The 27,394-nt window shown below is 38.9% G+C and overlaps 1 protein-coding gene across 1 annotated transcript in view; it reads right to left on the reverse strand.

Annotated features, from left to right (window-relative positions):
* The window catches only part of LOC138329081 (actin-like protein 6B), a 30,419-nt gene extending 21,743 nt beyond the window's left edge, over window positions 1-8,676 (reverse strand). Inside the window, exons 1-8 of the mRNA XM_069275810.1 lie at window positions 8,523-8,676; window positions 5,995-6,071; window positions 5,474-5,639; window positions 4,816-4,916; window positions 4,187-4,284; window positions 3,688-3,782; window positions 3,001-3,107; window positions 1,608-1,694 (exon numbers count right to left, since the gene is read on the reverse strand). Of these exons, the coding sequence (XP_069131911.1) occupies window positions 1,608-1,694; window positions 3,001-3,107; window positions 3,688-3,782; window positions 4,187-4,284; window positions 4,816-4,916; window positions 5,474-5,639; window positions 5,995-6,071; window positions 8,523-8,547 (756 nt within the window). The 5' untranslated portion in view covers window positions 8,548-8,676. The remainder of the gene's footprint in view (window positions 1-1,607; window positions 1,695-3,000; window positions 3,108-3,687; window positions 3,783-4,186; window positions 4,285-4,815; window positions 4,917-5,473; window positions 5,640-5,994; window positions 6,072-8,522) is intronic.
* Between the last annotated feature and the right edge of the window lie 18,718 nt (window positions 8,677-27,394).

Raw genomic sequence — 27,394 nt, forward strand, 5'->3', positions numbered from 1 at the left:
TATATAAAATAACTTCAGGCTATTACATATCATATGAAATTTCTGCTAATAAAATGAACAAAATAAATACATGTTGTCTTAGCATGCGAAAACATAAAATACTGTTTAGCACATAAAGACGGAAGTCTTTTTGCAGTTTTGTACATAAGATGGTAAACTATTCCAGATGTAAGGATGTATATTTGTATGTATAAGATCTCTTGAATATATTTGTTTTAAAAGATGGCAAGTAAAACACATTCTGTATTGATGATATTTTTGTCCATGTTTGCATTTCAGATGACAACTTGAAATTGTTTAAGTGATCGGGAGGTAGAATAATTAGAACTTTGTACATTAATATAGAGTTGTTGTACATAATTCGCTTTTTGAATGGTAGCCTATTAAGTTTTTAAACATATCACTGGAGGGTGTATGGAACTCACAATTCAAAATGACTCTTGCAGCACGTTTTTTAATTTTTTTAATTTTGGCAATGTTATTTTGAGAAGCATTCCCCATAAAATACAACAGTATTCAAGATGAGGATTTATAAAACAATTGTAATAGGTGAGACAAGATTATTCAGTCAGAAATGGTCGATTACGTCTCATTTAGAAATTTGGAAGGATATCTTTTTTTGAAGTTTCAGCTATTTGCTTATCCCAAGATAAGACAGTCGTCAACGGTCAACAGTTTTTCGTGCTTTACATTTTCTAATTGTACACAATTTATGGTGACAAAGAGCTGTCATCAATGGTAACTCCGAGCAGTTTTTTTCGTGCTTTACATTTTTACGTTGTACATTATTTATGGTGACAAAGAGCTGTCATCAATGGTAACCCTGAGCAGTTTTTCGTGCTTTACATTTTCACATTGTACACTACTTATGGTGACAGAGAGCTATCATCAATGATAACCCTGAGCAGTTTGTTCGTGCTTTACATTTTCACATTGTACACTACTTATGGTGACAGAGAGCTGTCATCAATGGTAACCCTGAGCAGTTTGTTCGTGCTTTACATTTTCACATTGTACACTACTTATGGTGACAAAGAGCTGTTCAGTTTGTCTACATATTTGTTGTTAAGTCCCAATTAGCATAATATTTTCTGTATTGATACACATTTTGTTTTCTTAACACCATTTTTTAATTGAATTTGCATCATCATTAAGGTTGCAATCGATTTCTTCTATTGAGAGTAGAACAATTGGCAGGGTTCTTTCAAAACTAAACAGATTGATGTGCCTTATTCTAACAAACATTTGCTTAAATATATACAATGTATACACAGTCACACAAAAAAGTAACATAATATAAACTCCAATTAACATGAAGAAATAAATACTGATACAAAAATCTGCAATACCTAGAAATCACTCCCGAAGTCTAGTTCATAATAAGGCATGTACACAAGACATTTTATAAATAAGTTTAAATTCTCCTGTGATTTAAATTCATGAACCATGTACAAATCAACAAGTTCACTTTGAGAATCAACTGTCTGTATACTCTAATAACTTGAAATGGGTAAATTTCATGATATAACATTGACCGAGAAACTTAAAAAATGAATACAAAAGTAAGTACATTTTTAGCATACAATCATTCCTTTATCAATATCTACCTTGACCATGTAGTTGTGGAAGGACTTGGTTACTTCAGGAATGTCTTTCTTTTTCCATTTGGCAGTTTCCATTAGAGATACAGGTTCCTGTTATACAAATCAAGGTAATATTATTTCATTTCAACAAATTTTATTGCAAATAATATGCAAATGGATTTGGCATCAGTAAGCCTATATTAGCCATCTCCAAACAAATCCAGTATGGTACAAGTATCAACAAAATATTTTAAATTACATTACATCTTAATATTTGAACATTTAATATTGCATCTTGAATGAATATTATAAGTGAATCTCCCCAATCTATCACTGTAGAAAAATCTAAAAAAAAATCTTTAAGTTTCAGACATCTATTCTGATATACAAGTAACATTGCAAAAAATATGTATTCTTTTCTTCATCACAATGGTCACAGCCATGTAGTAGGGTTTTTGTGTTAAAATGCAATGTAATATTACAGTTAGGTTTTAAAAGTGTTAAGGTTACTGATCAACAATCACATCAAACATTCATAAATTGATGCAGTTGTGTAACAAGAGAGGAGAAAATGTAGTGGCTAGACCGGGACACGAACTCATGACCACTGAATAAAAGACAAGAGCTCCACACTGATTGAAATAACTGATCATTGATGATCGTAAGAGGTGATCAGCCCAGTCAAGTCCCGATAGAGTTAGACAGTACTCTAGCTATAGGCATCACACGTCTGATAATAATCTTAAGGTATTGGAGCATTTCAAATATCATCATATCAAATGCTTCCCTTCGAGGGTGCCATACTGTAGGACAGAACTAATTGTATGAAGTTCAATACTGTAGTTAAGACAAAAATGACACTCAAGTTTTTTATTTTTATGATATTTTGATAAATATCAAAGAAACACAATTTAACAAAGCATGACAATTTCTTAACTCATGCCCTATCCGGGCCTTGAACTCACGATCTACGGTACCCAATCACCAAACATAGCTGCGCCTTCTACCACTACGCCACATCCACGTCCCCGCGTGGTGCATTGGTATAAGCCGTGGATATGTTCGGCTAGGCAATTGGGTGCCGTAGATCGTGAATTGAGGCCCGGATAGGGTACGAGTCAATAAATTGTCATGCTTTGTTAAATTGTGTTTCTTTGATATATAACATTTTAATATGTTGCCTGTATAATTCACAGGGTTTGCCTTTATCCCGTTCCCATGTCATTTTCAGGCACAGAAATAAAAACCCCACTTTTTTTTCTCTCAAAAGCCCTTCAAATGATACAGAGACCCTATTTCATTTGAGAACCTCACCAATGGGTAAAAGACAGCGTCATGTTGGTGGCAAGCCACAAACTATCCTAGGGCGAACCCTGTATTTCAACATGCATTTTCATCGGTCACCATTTCTTCCTACCTTGTTCTGTATCATGTATGGGGGTATAACGTCGATCTCTAGCTCCTCCATCAGCTTTTTACACTCCAGCGATATAAAATCTCCTGCCAGTGGTGACTTCACAATAGCTGCAACATGGAACAGTTTTAATGGAAAGGGAGACAACTCATAGTGTTTTTCATGCAGATCTTTGAATTAGAGTTTGGAGTAAGTCTGTTAAGTATGCATATAAATATAAACTTTTTAAGGTTAAACTTTCAATAACAAGAAACTATCCTTGGCATATCCAATTTTAACTTAAAAATGCTTGTTTTATTTTGGTAAATGAAACAGACACTTAAAAGGTATATTCAAAAATCTCAATAGCTGTAATACAAAATGTTGATGATGTTGTTGTTTTGACAGAGAATTATAAGTTATACAGTAATATATCCTATACATGGCCCCCGGATCAGGTCTTAGAATGAAGTTTTAATTTAGCAAAGCACAAATGATGTAACCTTTAGTAACATCATCTTTGATTTGCTTAGTCTAAACTTAGACTATTTTAAAGTTATGACCGTTTCATGATCTGTAACTGTCATACAAAGGAAACAGCATGTCCTACAATATGGGACATCATTTTATCACTCACTTTGAACTACATATATGCCAAAGACATCATAGACAGGAACAGCTAGCACCATCCAGTCTATGGTTGTCACTCACCTTGACCTATGACATAGCCGTCGTACACAGGAACAGCTGTCGTGTGTGTTGCCCCACTATCAAGTACCAAGCCAGTAGATCGTCCATTTGCAAATCTTGTATGTGTTCAGGAACATGACTATTTCAAAACTTATTTCATCCGTTTTACAAATGTTTTTATTATATATCATTGCTGATATTTTTTTGCGCGATAATATTGAAAATAATAAAGCTAGAAAAGATAATAAACAAACAGAGCAAAATGTTATGCAATGCTGACATTTCATTAAAATTTCTTAAAAGAAAACTCTGAACAGATATAAAATATGTAAGAAAAACATTTTGATTCAAACATCATTATAATTTATACATTTCTCATGGAATTTTGAATCACTTAAGCTTCTATTTCCATACTTTGATATGATCCTCTAATTCAAGCAGGTGTTTAATAGTTATTGTTTTTCTATGTAGTACCACATCCAATAGGGGAGGTAACTCAATAGGTTAGGGAAAAGGATACGCTGATAAAACTGCATTTTTACACAGGAAAAAAGCAGGAACATTATAGGTTTCAAACATGATTTCTGTTAATCTTTCTCTTTTTCCTCTGCTATTCCACTGAAAAAAATCATTATATAACATATCACTTCAAATTTCCTTTAAATACTGATGTTATCAAAATCCTATTAGCAGTTACTATCATTGTCGTTATATCCACCCTTGGAATGAATATGTTGTAGTAAACCTGAAGGCTCTGTGTGTTACAACAGATGAGAAGGTAACTAAAGTCCTTAGATGTGCATCAGAATAAATGAATAACAGTGTATTGTATGGCTTTGATGTTCGGTATCCTCTCTATAATCTTCAAAGGAAGTCTCTGCAGGCCTGTGATTGGTCGGTTATTTTTCTCCTAAACTAAATACTTGCTAGTGCCATCAGTTTCACCAAGACATACTCCAGGGGTATATTACTAGTGGTAGTGAATATTGAAGATAGGTTTCCTAATAGTAAAAGTAAACTCCTTTTATGATCATTTGAAACAAAAAGATTCTGTTCAGGATGTAACGTGAGATAGAAACTCGGCTGTGTTTATATAACTTGTTGTTACTCTCACTAGATCCCTTCAATGTTAACAATCCTGCTACTTACTGCTGGTTCAGACATCATCACAGGGTGCATGTTAGCCTCAGATTTAATGTTCTTAGAGTAAGTGTAGTCCATCACCTTCTCAAAAATCTCCCAGTTATCAACTGTCATAGAAAATACCAAATAGCCATAGATAAAATATATCTTTCGAATCAAATCCAATTATTTAAATCAAAAGCTTACCAGTAATTTCATCTGACAAATTTTGGTTAGTTTCATTGATACTCTTTATAATATCAAATATTTATAATACTCTTTATCTAAGCAAGTCATCCAATTTTTGCAAAGGCTTTCATATTTTTGATGCAAATACCAGGTAATGCCATTTCAAAATTCAACCTGGCGACTATTTTGTATTAACTAATTCAATGAACAGTTTGCTATATTGATAGTATAACTACAATATGATATTTTTTTTTAATTTCCAGAGTAATAGCAATTCCAAAGGAATTCATTCATGGTTTCGAGTGATCTGATGTTGTTTTATATCTCACTTCCTGGAATACCATTACTTTTGATTTAAACTTCCATAGAAAAATCATTGTCAGGAAGGACTTCTAATGGTGGATATTCACAAATAGCGCCATACAGTTTTGTGTGCATTTTCATGCATTATCTTATTATAATGTGTAAATTATTTTTAGCCAGCTGACAGCCATACTCATGCCATCCTTGAGGAAACTACTGATTTCCATCCCTTTACGTGGCACTTTCAGCATTGTAGTGTCGATGTAGTACTTCTTGTCTGCTTGTTTAATTTCTTTGTCCTCTGTTTCCATGGCTGCCTCCAAATCTTCAATGACACCCACATGGGTGGGTATCTCTGCCTGTAGAGATCACCAATAGAATATATTGAAAATGAAAGCGTTTAAAATATACTTCATTACATGTTCCTGGAATTGCCTTTGAATTAATCATGTCAATTTTCCTTTTGAAATGATATTAACACTTTTAAGACAGAGCATCTTTTTTTTTCCTTTTTCAATACCATTACATCATGGATCGAAAAGGAAAGTACATGTATTCAAGGTAATGTCTAGGAATTTATTATGAAAGTTAAGAATTTTCAAAACAAACAATAATTCCAAATCATACATGACTCGTTAAGTTAACAAGTTTGAGTATATACAATTTTTAACTTTTTTTTTTCTGTTGCTGCTTTAAGAACTACATTATATATACCTTTGGGGAATCTTCTCCTGCATATCCAGCACGGACGGAATATGAGCCTATATCAAAAACCAATGCCCCAACTTCATCTGTAAACATAAAAAAAAAATTGGCATCAATTTTTATCACATATTAGGATTACTGTCTTCAGTGTTGCAGCATCCTGTACATGTAGTTCAAAGGCTTATCTGGTAACATGAGCTTTCAAGTTAATATTGTTACATTTAAATTTGTGTGCTAAATCAGGAAATAATTATGAGAAATTTTGAATTTACTGTAATCAGTTTTAGATAACTACGCAAATATAAGAGCGACACAAAAAATGCAATGGTCAAAATGCTATATAATCTGTGTCAAGTGCATGGCACCTTCAGCTGTGATTTCATGAATCTTGTTGCCAAAGATGACGGAATATAATCTCTGGCTGTTTTGATACATATGGCATGTTGCCATGATTTCAACCTTTTAGGTAAATAAAATCAAAGGAAATTGAACTATTCGAGTTAACATATTTCTTCCTGACCTGTATATGACGATTGTTGATATATTGCTAACCACAAAACATTCATCAATAGTGTTGTAGAATTGCATTTTAAAATAGGGCTAGCTCTGCGTCAAAAATAGGATTCGCCAATATAAATTTGCAGGTTGCATGTTAATCTATGATTCACAAGGAAAATTTTGAATTTCCGTTATATTGATTTGAAGAAGGGGACACAATATGCCAAATACACATGTATTTCAATCCTATTACCTTTATTTTTATATATCCTTTATTGAAATATATAAAAAAAAATTACTGAGCGAAATAGAAAAGAAAGCAAAATTATATACTGAGATCAATGATCTGCATGCATGGATGGCTTAAATTTTTTTGTGTATTCAATATTGAGATACTGCTTAATCCATGTTCACACAATTTCATCATCTTTTTACCTTGGTTTATATTGAAATCTGAATAATTTTGAAAATATTTTCCATTCCAGAAGGACTTAAATATAAGCTGCATGTTTCCACAGTAAATATACGATTTTGACACCTTCCTTACTTAAGACACATAACTAGTACATGTGTGTATACTAAGCAAATTGAATGCCAGTTGACTTGAGAAATGGCTTAATTTGGTCACTTGGATAACTCGAAGTTTTCTTGTGGTCCCTTCGTGTTTGTATTAACCGAGTTTGACTGTAATAATAACACTTTTGAAAATTAAAAGCTAGGGAATGCAGTCAAAATATCCATCAAGTAAAGATGGGCACAAGGAATCATGACATCACATTACATCAGCAAATGGCACAAAATCATAGAATTCGCATAAGCGGCACCTAGATGCTCATGGTACTGCATGGACACAGTAAACCAACGTTCAAATCCGAATCTTTGAGTTCTGTTTAAATTCAAAGTTTTATTATACTAGAAAGTCATGATCATTATATCATATTCAACTTACAAGTATAGGTTTACTTTAAAGTAATAAAAGTTTTATTTATAAAATTCTGTATTTTAATAAAAATTAAGCAAGAAGAGCTTCACTCTTCACATGCCGTGCACTTTTTTATAAGAGCGCAGCTCTCTGCGCGGCCGAAGCTCTACTAACCATAACATGTGTGTAAGCATAAAGATCCAATACATTCCAGTACCCCTTTGGACTTTGAAATTGTGTCCCGCGGGAAAAGTCTCCCGCCTCCATGCAGGCAGCCATGTTTTAATTCTCGTTATCAGCACGACGAGATTTGAAATTTCTGTACTAAATGTGTTATCAGCATACTTTTAAAATTACTGTAAGTAGCTTTAATTTACACATATACAAGAACAACGCAATAAATGTACTGTTCCAATATAAACTGTGTATGTTCTCAAGCGCACGGCACCGTCAGCAGTGACGTCACAAAACCTGACGCCAAAGATGACGGCACAGTTGCGCGTATTTTTGATAGCATCTGATAAAAACGAGATTGAAGTAGATTCTATATTGAACTATTTCATTTGAATTATTTTGAATTCTTTCTAACTATCGATAGTATGTGCATGTTAGTGAAATATTTTATTGTTAATCTCGTAGAAAAATATATACAATATAAAGTTATGATATTATAATCTTTTACATGTAGCTGCGCTCTTCTGAGGCTTTGCCTTAAATTCATATTATGTAGCTGCGCTTTACTGAGCCTTTACCTTAATTTCATATTAAAGTACGCAAATGAAACTCCAACACAGTGTTTGTCTGATTACACTATTTTTTGTTCCAAGAGATGGGGAATTTTAACCAATATGCTAGTATATCTCGCCCTTCAGATCAATAAACAACATTTTCCTCGGTTTTCAAAACACTAGATTTAAGACTTTTGCATGCTTATCATGGGTTGAATCACCAACAGTAAACAGAAATTACTTTCAATCAACTTGAAATGAAGCGGCAAACCAAAACGGGCAAATGAACGTTTGTGTTCCACTTCTTATCTTAGTGTTTAGAATCCTACCATGATGTTATTTTCAAGGTAAAATAGACTCTTAGATAAGACACGGTTATAATACATTACCTCCTCCATATACTCCTCCACTCATTGTGTATGTATTTTATAAATCGCGATTTATTTAACAAAACAAAGACTCACACCGGCAAAAATAACAACATGTGCACTTCCGCCGGAAGTTAACCATCAATGGTTCCAGATCTTTTATCGCTCTTTTCCTAAATAACTCATTTCATACCACTACAATTATCAAGAAATGTAGAAAGATATAAGTATACACTTATGAAACATAATATTGGATGAGATCATATTTTTAAACAACAGAGTCTTGATTATATTTTACGACATCTTCGACGTAAGTTGTTGAGGCGCCAAAGGGAGAATGCATACAAATGGTTACACGTGCACGCAGCACAGGAACGAGGTGGAACAACGACGGCAACGTATTTCGAATCATGTATGGGTCGATGTATCACAAGCATCAGGTAAATTTCTAATGGTTGTCATCTATTTATTTCTATGTGGTTATTTCTTTTCCTACAAGTAGAGGATAATTATTTATTACATTGTTTTTCTTTCATTATTCTCATTAAGATTTTATACCTATTTTTTACTGCACTATGTGCACTCACCCAATGTATCAAAATAGTGGGAACTTCGGCTGGGGATAGGCCTAGAAGTAGCCATAAAGGGAAGCTACTCTGGAATCCTTCAACACTTCTCGGATAAACTTAATAAAAATAACTGAGTCGAGATCAATGTATATAAATCTCCTGACAGGACAACAAAATTCATTTTTTTCTAATACTTGAAATCTATCGCCTTTTTCACAACACAATTATTTAATTAAGGCCAAATAAAAAAATAGGGTCGCTAGGTAGAATTTCTTTTTTAATAATAACATTTTCCTCTTCATCCCAGTTTCTTGCAGTGTAAAGTCCCAGGGTATTATTGATGTTTTACATTTAGAATCTACAGATTCATCAAAATGTGTGAAAAAAAAAATCTGAAAATGTGCAGAACTGCCAAAAATAATTTTGAAATTTGTTTGCTGGAATGCAAAACCGATAAAAAGTTTTTGAGTAGGCACTATTTTTTAAATAGCAAAAACAAATCTCCAAGAAAGATTTGCATTGTCAAGCGTTAAAGATGTATTCTAAAATCTGAGGTTTCAGTTCCGTTGAAGTCTCGTTCCGACACAGATCAAAGAAGTTATGAGATTTTCAAATAAAATCTATCAATATCTTTAGCAAGTCGCCAGTTGCAAATTTTGCCAAAAAATTACATTTCTGTCTTCAGTAGATTTTTTTATATGGGGATTTTAATAAATGGACCATTTGGTGGCCATTTTGAAATTTAAATCATCACTGCACCAGTATTTTTAGCTGTATCAAGCTAATTTTTGCTGTAAAATTTTACTGGGTTCGTGGTAATTAAAATATTGAGCATTAATGTGTGAAATGATACACTTTTGCACTTTATTTTTACACTTAAAGTGAACAGTCGGGCAAGGATGGCTAAAGTCGGTAAAAATGGTGTGAATATATCCAGTATAATTTCTTATGAAATAGAAAAATAAAATCTCTCGCCAAAATCTGTCTGCGTACGAAGAAATTAATTTAAAGTATGGAAATTCTAAAACGTCCTCCCAGCTCACTATGTCCGTGGTTACATTTCCACGCAGCCTCGCTTTCAATGCTTTCAATTTTTCTTTACTTTAATGGTCAGAACTGGGAAACTTTAAAGCAGAACTTGGCCGTCGTATTAATATGTGAGAACTTTTGGAAGGCCAATGAACGCATTTAGACTGGTTTTCCTTGCCCGACTATTCAATTTAATGGTAACTTGAGCACTTTTATTTTTCACTCTAAAATACTGAAAAATAACAAACTTTCAAATTAGGCAAAAAAGTAAGCACACGAATCCCCCATTTTTTTGCCTGACTTAGAAAGAACAACCCTTTCCCTGTCAATATGCAAAGTATTAACAGAAGTTTAATACCAGAACTTTTTCTATAAAGGGGTTAAATTTGGCAAAAAAGGCTGAAAATGGTGCATTTTGTAGCTCAAAATTAAGGGGTAGGGGTAGCATATGTTGTTATTCTGAGAAAAAATATTAGTCTTATTATTCAAAACTGGTATATTTTTAAAGAAGACTACTGGAAAATAAATTCCACAAACATCCATACCTATCAAACACCTTGTTAGGAAATTATGGCTTTATTCTCTTGTGTGTATGGTCAAAACGGAAAATTCCCATAAAATTAATGAAGTCTGATTACGAGAAGTCAATTGTATGTTATGGCACAATTATTAGCTGGCCATCAGAAAGTTGTTCACCTAAATAGCTCGCTGTCTTGGCTAAAGTCATTTTGTCGGGTTGACAAGCACCAGATCTAAAATCTATATACTCACCATATAGATAATGGTTTTTAAATTTTATTGCTGTAGATAGGGTTGTTGATACCAAATGTATGTTGTTGGTTTTTTTTATATCAATACAGTTTATATATGTTTGCTGGAAGGCAAAACCAATAAAAAGTTTTTGAGTCAAAAGCACTGATTTTATAGGGTCATCGGGTTACCGGAAACACAAACATTTTTTATATGGCCTAATATGATTATTATAAGTTCTGTATAATAAATATTCTTAAAAATAATTGGTAGGTAAGAAAATTAATGCCTGAAAACTTGAGAATTTAAATTCAATTTTTAGAATATACCTACAACCACAATAGTTGCATTGACTTTATTTGACTGAATTATTTTATATTGGTTCTATAGATTTGTATTTGCCACATTCATTCAACTGTGGTCCTTACTCCCTACATTGATCACATCAGGTTACATTAAACTGACAACAGGTGAACTGGCTATAGTCATCCATACACTGAGCTGTAATAGTTACATGTACTTGTCTTCATTCCATTCCATCGGTGCTAGTGGAATGAAGGGAAGTAACTCTGATCAATTAATTTTTTTTATTATAAGCATCATCAAAGTACATATCAAATCATAATTGAGTTCACATTTTTAGGTCACCTGAGACGAATGCTCTGTCGGCAGTGGAGCATCTTTAAATACTGGAAATGGTAGAATTAAATACTCGTCATAGATGGACAGGTCTGAAGGTGTTTTATGAAAATTGTGAATTATATGACCCTTGAGTCTTAGGTTTCCCCCTGGGGAGGGGGTCAAGTTTACTTTAGTTTATATAGGAAAAACACATTTATGAATATTATTTGCCTAGTTTTCATAGGAAATTAGTCAAACTGGGTTAGAATTATTAATCTGAAATAGCATTTTAACATCATATCCATATTGGTCATGGCCGACCCCCAGGGGCCAGAGGGGCGGAGCCAAAAGGGGTCAAAATGGTAATTTCAAAAATCTTCTTTTTGAATTCACAGATTTGATGGAACCAGATACTCTTAATAGATTGGAAGGTCTGAAGGCCCTTTACAAAAATTTGTGAATTTCATGGCCCTGGGATCTCAGATTTTCCCCTGGGGAGGGGGTCAAATTTACTATAGTTTATATAGGAAAAACACATTTAGGAACATGATTTGCTTAGTTTTCATAGGAAATTAGTCAATCTGGGTTAGAATTATTAGCCTGAGATAGCATTTTAACATCATATCCATATTGGTCCTGGCCCAGGGGCCAGAGGGGTGGGGCCAAAAGGGGTCAAATTGGATAACATTTCAAAAATCTCTGACTGACTTCAAGGGCCTGTTTGGCAAATATATAGTGTTTATATGCATGTCTTTGTTTCATTCTGTATCTGAACTCAAGTGACCGCTAAGGCCCATGGGCCTCTTGTTCTTGAAATAGTGTTGATTTTATAATTTCTGTTCTTATTCAGCCCAATCTCTAATCTTCTACTGAAAAGGGAGCCAGAATTCTTCAGCAACTGAGACAGTCATGATTCAATATCTTTTTATATTTTTTTCAGTTTTGGGGATATTTGTTCCTTTACTGGTGAACCAGTCCCTATACAGTCACATTATACTGACAACTGGTGAACTAGTCATCCCACTCCCTACACAGTCACATTATACTGACAACTGGTGAACCAGTCATCCCACTACCTACACTCACATTATACTGACAACTGGTGAACCATTCATCCCACGCCCTACATTGTCACATTATACTGACAACTGGTGAACTAGTCATCCCACTCCCTACACAGTCACATTATATGGACAACTGGTGAACTAGTCATCCCACTCCCTATACAGTCACATTATACTGACAACTGGTGAACCAGTCATCCCACTCCCTACACAGTCACATTATACTGACAACTGGTGAACCAATCATCCCACTCCCTACACAGTCACATTATACTGACAACTGGTGAACCAGTCATCCCACTCCCTATACAGTCACATTATACTGACAACTGGTGAACCAGTCATCCCACTCCCTACACAGTCACATTATACTGACAACTGGTGAACCAGTCATCCCACTCCCTACACAGTCACATTATACTGACAACTGGTGAACCAGTCATCCCACTCCCTACACAGTCACATTATACTGACAACTGGTGAACTAGTCATCCCATTCCCTACACAGTCACATTATACTGACAACTGGTGAACCATTCGTCCCACGCCCTACATTACAGTCACATTATACTGACAACTGGTGAACCAGTCATCCCACTCCCTACACAGTCACATTATACTGACAACTGGTAAACCAGTCATCCCACTCCCTACACATCACATTATACTGACAACTGGTGAACCAGTCATCCCACTCCTACACAGTCACATTATACTGACAACTGGTGAACCAGTCATCCCACTCCCTACACAGTCACATTATACTGACAACTGGTGAACCAGTCATCCCACTCCCTACACAGTCACATTATACTGACAACTGGTGAACAGTCATCCCATCCCTATACAGTCACATTTATACTGCAACGGTGAACAGTCATCCCATCCTATACATTCACTTACTACTGTGAACTCATCCACCTAACAGTCACATTATACTGACAACTGGTGAACCAGTCATCCCACTCCCTATACAGTCACATTATACTGACAACTGGTGAACCAGTCATCCCACTCCTACACAGTCACATTATACTGACCACTGAACTACATCCCACTCCTACACAGTCACATTATACTGACAACTGGTGAACCATCATCCCACGCCCTACACAGTCACATTATACTGACAACTGGTGAACCTCATCCCACTCCCTACACAGTCACATTATACTGACAACTGGTGAACCAGTCATCCCACTCCCTACACAGTCACATTATACTGACAACTGGTGAACCAGTCATCCCACTCCTACACAGTCACATTTACTGACAACTGGTGAACTCATCCCACTCCTACACAGTCACATTATACTGACAACTGGTGAACCATCATCCCACTCCTACACAGTCACATTATACTGACAACTGGTGAACCAGTCATCCCACTCCCTACACAGTCACATTATACTGACAACTGGTGAACCAGTCATCCCACTCCCTACACAGTCACATTATACTGACAACTGGTGAACCAGTCATCCCACTCCCTACACAGTCACATTATACTGACAACTGGTGAACCAGTCATCCCACTCCCTACACAGTCACATTATACTGACAGTCTGGTCATCCCACTCCCTACACAGTCACATTATACTGACAACTGGTGAACCAGTCATCCCACTCCCTACACAGTCACATTATACTGACAACTGGTGAACCAGTCATCCCACTCCCTACACAGTCACATTATACTGACAACTGGTGAACCAGTCATCCCACTCCCTACACAGTCACATTATACTGACAACAGGTGAACCAGTCATCCCACTCCCTACACAGTCACATTATACTGACAACTGGTGAACCAGTCATCCCACTCCCTACACAGTCACATTATACTGACAACTGGTGAACCAGTCATCCCACTCCCTACACAGTCACATTATACTGACAACTGGTGAACCAGTCATCCCACTCCCTACACAGTCACATTATACTGACAACTGGTGAACCAGTCATCCCACTCCCTACACAGTCACATTATACTGACAACTGGTGAACCAGTCATCCCACTCCCTACACAGTCACATTATACTGACAACTGACAGTCATCCCACTCCCTACACAGTCACATTATACTGACAACTGGTGAACCAGTCGTCCCACTCCCTACACAGTCACATTATACTGACAACTGGTGAACCAGTCATCCCACTCCCTACACAGTCACATTATACTGACAACTGGTGAACCAGTCATCCCACTCCCTACACAGTCACATTATACTGACAACTGGTGAACCAGTCATCCCACTCCCTACACAGTCACATTATACTGACAACTGGTGAACAGTCATCCCACTCCCTACACAGTCACATTATACTGACAACTGGTGAACCAGTCATCCCACTCCCTACACAGTCACATTATACTGACAACTGGTGAACCAGTCATCCCACTCCCTACACAGTCACATTATACTGACAACTGGTGAACCAGTCATCCCACTCCCTACACAGTCACATTATACTGACAACTGGTGAACCAGTCATCCCACTCCCTACACAGTCACATTATACTGACAACTGGTGAACCAGTCATCCCACTCCCTACACAGTCACATTATACTGACAGTCATCCCACTCCCTACACAGTCACATTATATTGACAACTGGTGAACCAGTCATCCCACTCCCTACACAGTCATCCCACTCCTACACGTCACATTATACTGACAAGTGAACATCATCCCACTCCCTACACAGTCACATTATACTGACAACTGGTGAACCAGTCATCCCACTCCCTACACAGTCACATTATACTGACAACTGGTGAACCAGTCATCCCACTCCCTACACAGTCACATTATACTGACAACTGGTGAACCAGTCATCCCACTCCCTACACAGTCACATTATACTGACAACTGGTGAACCAGTCATCCCACTCCCTACACAGTCACATTATACTGACAACTGGTGAACCAGTCATCCCACTCCCTACACAGTCACATTATACTGACAACAGGTGAACAGTCATCCCACTCCCTACACAGTCACATTATACTGACAACTGGTGAACAGTCATCCCACTCCCTACACAGTCACATTATACTGACAACTGGTGAACCAGTCATCCCACTCCCTACACAGTCACATTATACTGACAACTGGTGAACCAGTCATCCCACTCCCTACACAGTCACATTATACTGACAACTGGTGAACTTATACTCAGTCAGTCCCACTCCCTACACAGTCACATTATACTGACAGTCATCCCACTCCCTACACAGTCACATTATATTGACAACTGGTGAATCAGTCATCCCACTCCCTACACAGTCACATTATACTGACAACTGGTGAACAGTCATCCCACTCCCTACACAGTCATCCCACTCCCTACACAGTCACATTATACTGACAACTGGTGAACCAGTCATCCCACTCCCTACACAGTCACATTATACTGACAACTGGTGAATCAGTCATCCCACTCCCTACACAGTCACATTATACTGACACATTATACTGACAACTGGTGAACCAGTCATCCCACTCCCTACACAGTCACATTATACTGACAACTGGTGAACCAGTCATCCCACTCCCTACACAGTCACATTATACTGACAACTGGTGAACCAGTCATCCCACTCCCTACACAGTCACATTATACTGACAGTCATCCCACTCCCTACACAGTCACATTATACTGACAACTGGTGAACCAGTCATCCCACTCCCTACACAGTCACATTATACTGACAACTGGTGAACCAGTCATCCCACTCCCTACACAGTCACATTATATTGACAACTGGTGAATCAGTCATCCCACTCCCTACACAGTCACATTATATTGACAACTGGTGAATCAGTCATCCCACTCCCTACACAGTCACATTATATTGACAACTGGTGAACCAGTCATCCCACTCCACTCCCTACAGTCACATTATACTGACACTGGTCATCCCCACTCCCTACACAGTCACATTATACTGACAACTGGTGAATCAGTCATCCCACTCCCTACACAGTCACATTATACTGACAACTGGTGAACCAGTCATCCCACTCCCTACACAGTCACATTATACTGACAACTGGTGAACCAGTCATCCCACTCCCTACACAGTCACATTATACTGACAACTGGTGAACCAGTCATCCCACTCCCTACACAGTCACATTATACTGACAGTCATCCCACTCCCTACACAGTCACATTATATTGACAACTGGTGAATCAGTCATCCCACTCCCTACACAGTCACATTATATTGACAACTGGTGAACCAGTCATCCCACTCCCTACACAGTCACATTATACTGACAGTCATCCCACTCCCTACACAGTCACATTATACTGACAGACATCCCACTCCCTACACAGTCACATTATACTGACAACTGGTGAACCAGTCATCCCACTCCCTACACAGTCACATTATATTGCCAACTGGTGAATCAGTCATCCCACTCCCTACACAGTCACATTATACTGACAACTGGTGAATCAGTCATCCCACTCCCTACACAGTCACATTATACTGACAACTGGTGAATCAGTCATCCCACTCCCTACACAGTCACATTATACTGACAACTGGTGAACCAGTCATCCCACTCCCTACACAGTCACATTATACTGACAACTGGTGAACCAGTCATCCCACTCCCTACACAGTCACATTATACTGACAACTGGTGAATCAGTCATCCCACTCCCTACACAGTCACATTATACTGACAACTGGTGAACCAGTCATTCCACTCCCTACACAGTCACATTATACTGACAACTGGTGAATCAGTCATCCCACTCCCTACACAGTCACATTATATTGACAACTGGTGAACCAGTCATCCCATTCTCCCTACACAGTCACATTATACTGACAACTGGTGAACCAGTCATCCCACTCCCTACACAGTCACATTATACTGACAACTGGTGAACCAGTCATCCCACTCCCTACACAGTCACATTATACTGACGACAACTGGTGAACAGTCATCCCACTCCCTACACAGTCACATTATATTGACAACTGGTGAATCAGTCATCCCACTCCCTACACAGTCACATTATACTGACAACTGGTGAACCAGTCATCCCACTCCCTACACAGTCACATTATACTGACAGTCATCCCACTCCCTACACAGTCACATTATATTGACAACTGGTGAATCAGTCATCCCACTCCCTACACAGTCACATTATACTGACAACTGGTGAACCAGTCATCCCACTCCCTACACAGTCACATTATACTGACAACTGGTGAACCAGTCATCCCACTCCCTACACAGTCACATTATATTGACAACTGGTGAATCAGTCATCCCACTCCCTACACAGTCACATTATACTGACAACTGGTGAACCAGTCATCCCACTCCCTACACAGTCACATTATACTGACAGTCATCCCACTCCCTACACAGTCACATTATATTGACAACTGGTGAATCAGTCATCCCACTCCCTACACAGTCACATTATACTGACAACTGGTGAATCAGTCATCCCACTCCCTACACAGTCACATTATACTGACAACTGGTGAACCAGTCATCCCACTCCCTACACAGTCACATTATACTGACAGTCATCCCACTCCCTACACAGTCACATTATACTGACAGTCATCCCACTCCCTACACAGTCACATTATACTGACAACTGGTGAACCAGTCATCCCACTCCCTACACAGTCACATTATACTGACAACTGGTGAACCAGTCATCCCACTCCCTACACAGTCACATTATACTGACAACTGGTGAACCAGTCATCCCACTCCCTACACAGTCACATTATATTGACAACTGGTGAATCAGTCATCCCACTCCCTACACTGTCATATTATACTGAAAACTGGTGAACCAATCATCCCACGCCTTATACAGTCACATTATACTGACAACGGGTGAACCAGTCATCCCACTTCCTATACAGTCACATTATACTGACAACTGGTGAACCAGTCATCCCACTCCCTACACAGTCACATTATACTGACAACTGGTGAACCATTCATCCCACGCCTTACACAGTCACATTATACTGACAACTGGTGAACCAGTCATCCCACTCCCTACACAGTCACATTATACTGACAACTGGTGAACCAGTCATCCCACTCCCTATACAGTCACATTATACTGGCAACTGGTGAACTAGTCATCCCACTCCCTATACAGTCACATTATACTGACAACTGGTGAACCATTCATCCCACTCCCTATACAGTCACATTATACTGACAATTGATGAACCAGTCGTCCGACTCCCTGCACAGTCACATTATACTTACAACTGGTTCACTCTTTACCAGGGTCTTTAAAAATGATAGTTTCTACTACTGCTAAGCCCTTATCATAAAAAGAGTGGGATGACTTGTTTGCCCGTTGTCAGTTTAATGTGACTGGGTGTAGGGTGTAAAAGTGAGATATATAGCACTATAAAAAGGACAAGAATTACTCTATTACACAAGACTTACTAAGACAAAACATGAATAGACGGGAGTCTCCCAAAATATACATCACACACTTTACATATGCAACACACAGCATACATGGGAGGCCGTCCCTTAATGACCCTAGCTGTAAATAGGATATTGAAAATAGCAGGTACATTTTTTCATCAACTTCTTTACACGTATGTTAAAGTTTGAAGTTGAAATAACTTTTTGAATGTTTGTTATTGTGAACAAGAGATACTTAAAGTTAGTTGACCGAGAAATTTGCTGAGATGACCTTATGACAATATGTGGGTTAAAATCCTACAACTAGGACTGGCATTTTAGGATTACTTGTCCCCTTCATGTGAGTAACCCCCCACAATGTTAAAAACCGGAGAGTTCTCAAACCTATTTGTAAATATATCCAGTTAAAGTGAGCTAGTAACCCCCCCTACAATGTAAAAACTGAATAATTTTCAAACATTGTTGTAGATATACTGTTATAATTTATTAAATTTGCTTCTTTAGGCAATTATGCGAATGGAGAACTATTCAATATGCATTACATTGTGTTAAATTGAGCTTCCAAAAGCAACACAAATTTTGAAAGTCTTGATTGAAGGTCACTGTGAAAACTGGTGAATCAAAATAATTGTTTTAAATGTCTGTGGTAATAACACAGGTTAAACTAATTCAGGTTCTTCTTAAATTCACCTTTAAACGCATGTACATGAAAAAGCTGAATTTAAATGCACCAAAATTTAACCATCCCACTTTGATACAAAAATGCTGAAATATCCCAATTCATGGTAATAGATCTGATGCATTCTATATCTCATTCCATCTCATTTATTGAATATTACAAGAGAATTGTAGTTTAATTTTCTCAGCTTTTCATATTTTCCACACAAGCCACTAAAACCTTTTGGATTTTCTTATTTATGATAAGCCATTATTGAATTTGTTGGAATGTTCTTCTGTAATGTCATTTATTTTCCAAATGATTTTCTATAAAGAGCTGAAAATATCTGTGACTATAAAGCCTATGAACATTCCATCATAGTTTTTCAGATAAAACTATTGACTACATATGTGAATCAATAATCTGGCAGATAAGACCTCTGACTCGGGGCCAATTAGGAACTTATATTTACCTGAGTGTATTATTGCATAGTATATTTGTCAAAAACAAATTTAGATTTAAATCCCAATGAAGGAGTAAATAACATTATTTATGCTTGTGATTTTTCAAATAACAAAATCTCCAAAAAAGATTTCCATTGTCAAGCATTAATAAGTAATGAACGCTGTTATGAAATTATGAAAAAAAAAAACAAGACAGCAGTAATAAATTTGACTTTTTTATTAATGAAGTCTGATTACGAGAAGTCAATTGTATGTTATGGCACAATTATTAGCTGGCCATCAGAAAGTTGTTCACCTAAATAGCTCGCTGTCTCGGCTAAAGTCATTTTGTTTGGTTGACAAGCACCAGATCTAAAGTCTATTATAAACTCACAATAGAGATAATGGTTTTTATTAAATTGCCGTAGATGGGGTAATCGATACCAAATGTATGGTGTTTTTATATCAATACAGTTCATATATAAATTTTCATGACAGAGATCAATTTATGAACGTGCACAATTGTGCCTCATTATGATGTCATAATGCATTAGTTGCTGTCACAACATTTTATAAAAAGTTTTTTTGTTAATTTTTATTTTGACTTTATTAAAAGTTTCTTACCAATACATGTCACTAATTAGTTTGATATAAAAAGATGTTTTTTTGATATCAACAACTTTAGTATTTGGTTTTGTCTAGAGATTTAAGATTCATATCTAAAGACAAAACATATTTTCAACATGGAAGTCTGTATGCAATTCCATCAAAATTAGAATGTACAGTAGTACTGGGAAGAATTGTGACAAAGGTGGAATTTGAGACAAAGGTGGAATTTGTGACAAAGGTAGAATTTGTGAATTCTTTAGAAGATATTTAAGACCTAGTGTCTTAATCATATTAGTTTGCCAATTAACTTATTGTCCCCATATCAGACACAACTGAATTTCCCCATGACAGACACAACTGATTGTCCCCATGGCAGACACAACTGATTGTCCCCATGACTGACACAACTGAAGGTCCCCATGACTGACACAACTGAATGTTCCCATGACAGGCACAAATAAATGCCCCCATGACAGACACAACTGATTGTCCCCATGACTGACACAACTGATTGTCCCCATGACTGACACAACTGATTGTCCCCATGACAGACACAACTGATTGTCCCCATGATAGACAAAACTGAATGTCCCCATGATAGACAAAACTGAATGTCCCCATGACAGACACAACTGAAGGTCCCCATGACAGACACAACTGATTGTCCCCATGACAGACACAACTGATTGTCCCCATGACTGACAAAATGATTGTCCCCATGATAGACAAAACTGAATTCCCCATGACAGACACAACTGAAGGTCCCCATGACAGACACAACTGATTGTCCCCATGACAGACACAACTGATTGTTCCCATGATAGACAAAACTGTATGTCCCCATGACTGACACAACTGAATGTCCCCATGACAGACACAACTGATTGTCCCCATGACAGACACAACTGATTGTCCCCATGATAGACAAAACTGAATGTCCCCATGACAGACACAACTGATTGTCCCCATGACAGACACAACTGATTGTCCCCATGACTGACAAAACTGATTGTCCCCATGATAGACAAAACTGAATGTCCCCATGACAGACACAACTGAATGTCCCCATGACAGACACAACTGATTGTCCCCATGACAGACACAACTGATTGTCCCCATGATAGACAAAACTGAATGTCCCCATGACAGACACAACTGAATGTCCCCATGACAGACACAACTGATTGTCCCCATGACAGACACAACTGATTGTCCCCATGACAGACACAACTGATTGTCCCCATGACAGACACAACTGATTGTCCCCATGATAGACAAAACTGAATGTCTCCATGACAGACACAACTGATTGTCCCCATGACAATCACAACTGATTGTCCCCATGACAGACACAACTGATTTTCCCCATGACTGACAAAACTGATTGTCCCCATGATAGACAAAACTGAATGTCCCCATGACAGACACAACTGAAGGTCCCCATGACAGACACAACTGATTGTCCCCATGACAGACACAACTGATTGTCCCCATGACAGACACAACTGATTGTCCCCATGACAGACACAACTGATTGTCCCCATGACAGACAAAACTGAATGTCCCCATGACTGACACAACTGAAGGTCCCCATGACAGACACAACTGATTGTCCCCATGACTGACACAACTGAAGGTCCCCATGACTGACACAACTGATTGTCCCCACGACTGACACAGCTAAATGTCCCTATGATAGACAAAACTGATTGTCCCCATGACTGACACAACTGATTGTGCCCATGACAGACACCACTGATTGTCCCCATGATAGACAAAACTGAATGTCCCCATGACTGACACAACTGAATGTCCCCATGACAGACACAACTGATTGTCCCCATGATAGACAAAACTGAATGTCCCCATGACAGACACAACTGAATGTCCCCATGACAGACACAACTGATTGTCCCCATGACTGACACAACTGATTGTCCCCATGACAGACACAACTGATTGTCCCCATGACTGACACAACTGATTGTCCCCATGACTGACAAAACTGAATGTCCCCATGAAATACACAACTGAATGTCCCTATGATATACAACTGAATGTCCCCATGACAGACACAACTGAATGTTCCCATGACAGACACAACTGAATGTCCCTATGACAGACACAACTGAATGTCCCCGTGATGAACACAACTGAATATCCCCATGACAGACACAACTGATTGTCCCCATGACAGACACAACTGAATGTCCCTATGATAGACAAAACTGAACGTCCCCATGACAGACACAACTGAATGTCCCCATGACTGACAAAACTGAATGTCCCCATGTCAGACACAGCTGATTATCCCCATGACTGACAAAACTGAATGTCTCCATGAAATACACAACTGAATGTCCCTATGATATACAACTGAATGTCCCCATGACAGACACAACTGAATGTTCCCATGACTGACACAACTGAATGTCCCCATGACAGACACAACTGAATGTCCCCATGACAGACACAACTGAATGTCCCCATGACAGACACAACTGAATGTCCCCATGACAGACACAACTGAATGTCCCCGTGATGAACACAACTGAATATCCCCATGACAGACACAACTGATTGTCCTCATGACAGACACAACTGAATGTCCATATGATAGACAAAACTGAATGTCCCCATGACAGACACAACTAAATGTCCCCATGACAGACACAACTGAATGTCCCCATGTCAGACACAAATGAAATTCCCCATGACAGACACAACTGAATGTCCCCATGACTTACACAACTGAATGTCCCCATGTCAGACACAACTGAATGTCCTTATGACAGACACAGTTAAATGTCCCCATGACAGACACAAATGAAATTCCCAATGACAGACACAGCTAAATGTCCCCATGACAGACACAACTGAATGTCCCCATGACAGACACAACTGAATGTCCCCATGTCAGACACAGCTGATTATCCCCATGACAGACACAACTGAATGTCCCCATGACAGACACAACTGAATGTCCCCATGAAATACACAACTGAATGTCCCCATGTCAGACACAACTGAATGTCCCCATGTCAGACTCAAATGAATATCCACATGACAGACACAGCTAAATGTCCCCATGACAGACACAAATGAAATTCCCCATGACAGACACAGCTAAATGTCCCCATGACAGACACAAATGAAATTCCCCATGACAGACACAACTGAATGTCCCCATGTCAGACACAGCTGAATATCCCCATGACAGACACAACTGAATGTCCCCATGACAGACACAACTGAATGTCCCAAAGACAGACACAACTGAATGTCCCTATGCAACTGAATGTCCCTATGTCAGACACAACTAAATGTCCCCATGACAGACACAAATGAAATTCCCATGACAGACACAACTGAATGTCCCCATGGTAAACACAACTGAATGTCCCCATATCAGACACAACTGAATGTCCCCATGTCAGACACAACTAAATGTCCCCATGACAGACACAACTGAATGTCCCCATGACAGACACAACTGAATGCCACCATGACAGACACAATTAAATATCCCCATGACAGACACAACTAAATGTCCTCGTGATAGACAAAACTGAATGTCCCCATGAAATACACAACTGAAGGTCCCTATGACAGACACAACTGAATGTCCCCATGACAGATACAACTGAATGTCCTCATTTCAACTGACTGTGACAGACACAACTGAATGTCCCTGTGACAGACACATCTGAATGTCCCTGTGACAGACACAACTGAATGTCCTGTGACAGACACAACTGATGTCCCCATGACAGACACAACTGAATGTCCCCATGACAGACACAACTGAATGTCCCCATGTCAGACACAACTACAAATGAATGTCCCCATGACAGACACAACTGAATGTCCCCATGACAGACACAACTGAATGTCCCCATGACAGACACAAATGAAATTCCCCATGACAGACACAACTGAATGTCCCCATGTCAGACACAGCTGAATATCCCCATGACAGACACAACTGAATGTCCCCATGACAGACACAACTGAATGTCCCAAAGACAGACACAACTGAATGTCCCTATGTCAGACACAACTAAATGTCCCCATGACAGACACAACTGAAATGTCCCCATGACAGACACAACTGATTGTCCCCATGACAGACACAACTGAATGTCCCTATGATAGACAAAACTGAATGTCCCCATGACAGACACAACTAAATGTCCCCATGACAGACACAACTGAATGTCCCCATGTCAGACACAAATGAAATTCCCCATGACAGACACAACTGAATGTCCCCATGACTTACACAACTGAATGTCCCCATGTCAGACACAACTGAATGTCCACATGACAGACACAGTTAAATGTCCCCATGACAGACACAAATGAAATTCCCAATGACAGACACAGCTAAATGTCCCCATGACAGACACAAATGAAATTCCCCATGACAGACACAACTGAATGTCCCCATGTCAGACACAGCTGATTATCCCCATGACAGACACAACTGAATGTCCCCATGACAGACACAACTGAATGTCCCCATGAAATACACAACTGAATGTCCCCATGTCAGACACAACTGAATGTCCCCATGTCAGACTCAAATGAATATCCACATGACAGACACAGCTAAATGTCCCCATGACAGACACAAATGAAATTCCCCATGACAGACACAGCTAAATGTCCCCATGACAGACACAAATGAAATTCCCTATGACAGACACAACTGAATGTCCCCATGTCAGACACAGCTGAATATCCCCATGACAGACACAACTGAATGTCCCCATGACAGACACAACTGAATGTCCCAAAGACAGACACAACTGAATGTCCCTATGTCAGACACAACTAAATGTCCCCATGACAGACACAAATGAAATTCCCATGACAGACACAACTGAATGTCCCCATGGTAAACACAACTGAATGTCCCCATATCAGACACAACTGAATGTCCCCATGTCAGACACAACTAAATGTCCCCATGACAGACACAACTGAATGTCCCCATGACAGACACAACTGAATGCCACCATGACAGACACAATTAAATATCCCCATGACAGACACAACTAAATGTCCTCGTGATAGACAAAACTGAATGTCCCCATGAAATACACAACTGAAGGTCCCTATGACAGACGCAACTGAATGTCCCCATGACAGACACAACTGAATGTCCTCATTTCAGACACAACTGAATGTCCCTGTGACAGACACAACTGAATGTCCTCGTGACAGACACATCTGAATGTCCCTGTGACAGACACAACTGAATGTCCTCGTGACAGACACAACTGAATGTCCCTGTGACAGACACAACTGAATGTCCCCATGACAGACAAAAATGAATGTCCCCATGACAGACACAACTGAAGGTCCCCATTGCAGACACAACTGAATGTCCCCATGGCAGACACAACTGAATGTCTCCATGTCAGACACAGCTGAATGTCCCCATGACAGACACAACTGAATGGTCCCATGACAGACACAACTGAATGTCCCCAAGACAGACACAACTGAATGTCCCTATGTCAGACACAACTAAATGTCCCCATGACAGACACAACTGAATGTCCCCATGACAGACACAACTGAATGTCCCCATGATAGACACAACTGAATGTCCCCATGACAGACACAACTAAATATCCCCATGACAGACACAACTGAATGTCCCCATGACAGACACAACTGAATGTCCCCATGACAGACACAACTGAATGTCCCCATGACAGACACAACTGAATGTCCCCATGACAGACACAACTGAATGTCCCCATGACAGACACAACTGAATATCCCCATGACAGATACAACTAAATGTCCTCTTGACAGACACAACTGAATGTCCCCATGACAGACACAAATGAATGTCCCCATGACAGACACAACTGAAGGTCCCTATGACAGACACAACTGAATGTCCCCATGACAGACACAACTGAATGTCCTCATTTCAGACACAACTGAATGTCCCTGTGACAGACACAACTGAATGTCCTCGTGACAGACACAACTGAATGTCCCTGTGACAGACACAACTGAATGTCCTCGTGACAGACACAACTGAATGTCCCTGTGACAGACACAACTGAATGTCCTCGTGACAGACACAACTGAATGTCCCTGTGACAGACACAACTGAATGTCCCCATGACAGTCACAACTAAATATCGCCATGACAGATACAACTAAATGTCCTCTTGACAGACACAACTGAATGTCCCCATGACAGACACAAATGAATGTCCCCATGACAGACACAACTGAAGGTCCCTATGACAGACACAACTGAATGTCCCCATGACAGACACAACTGAATGTCCTCATGTCAGACACAACTGAATGTCCTTGTGACAGACACAACTGAATGTCCCTTTGACAGACCCAACTGAATGTCCCTGTGACAGACACAACTGAATGTCCCCATGGCAGGCAAAAATGAATGTCCCCATGACAGACACAACTGAATGTCCCCATGACAGACACAACTGAAGGTCCCCATGGCAGACACAGCTGAATGTCCACATGGCAGACACAACTGAATGTCCCCATGACAGACACAACTGAAGGTCCCCATGGCAGACACAGCTGAATGTCCACATGGCAGACACAACTGAATGTCCCCATGACAGACACAACTAAATGTCCCCATGACATACACAACTGAGTTTTAAAATTTCTGTGGTTTTATGGTCTATAAT

The sequence above is a fragment of the Argopecten irradians genome, chromosome 8 (genome assembly GCF_041381155.1).
Source record: "Argopecten irradians isolate NY chromosome 8, Ai_NY, whole genome shotgun sequence".
Taxonomy (NCBI): Eukaryota; Metazoa; Mollusca; class Bivalvia; order Pectinida; family Pectinidae; genus Argopecten; species Argopecten irradians.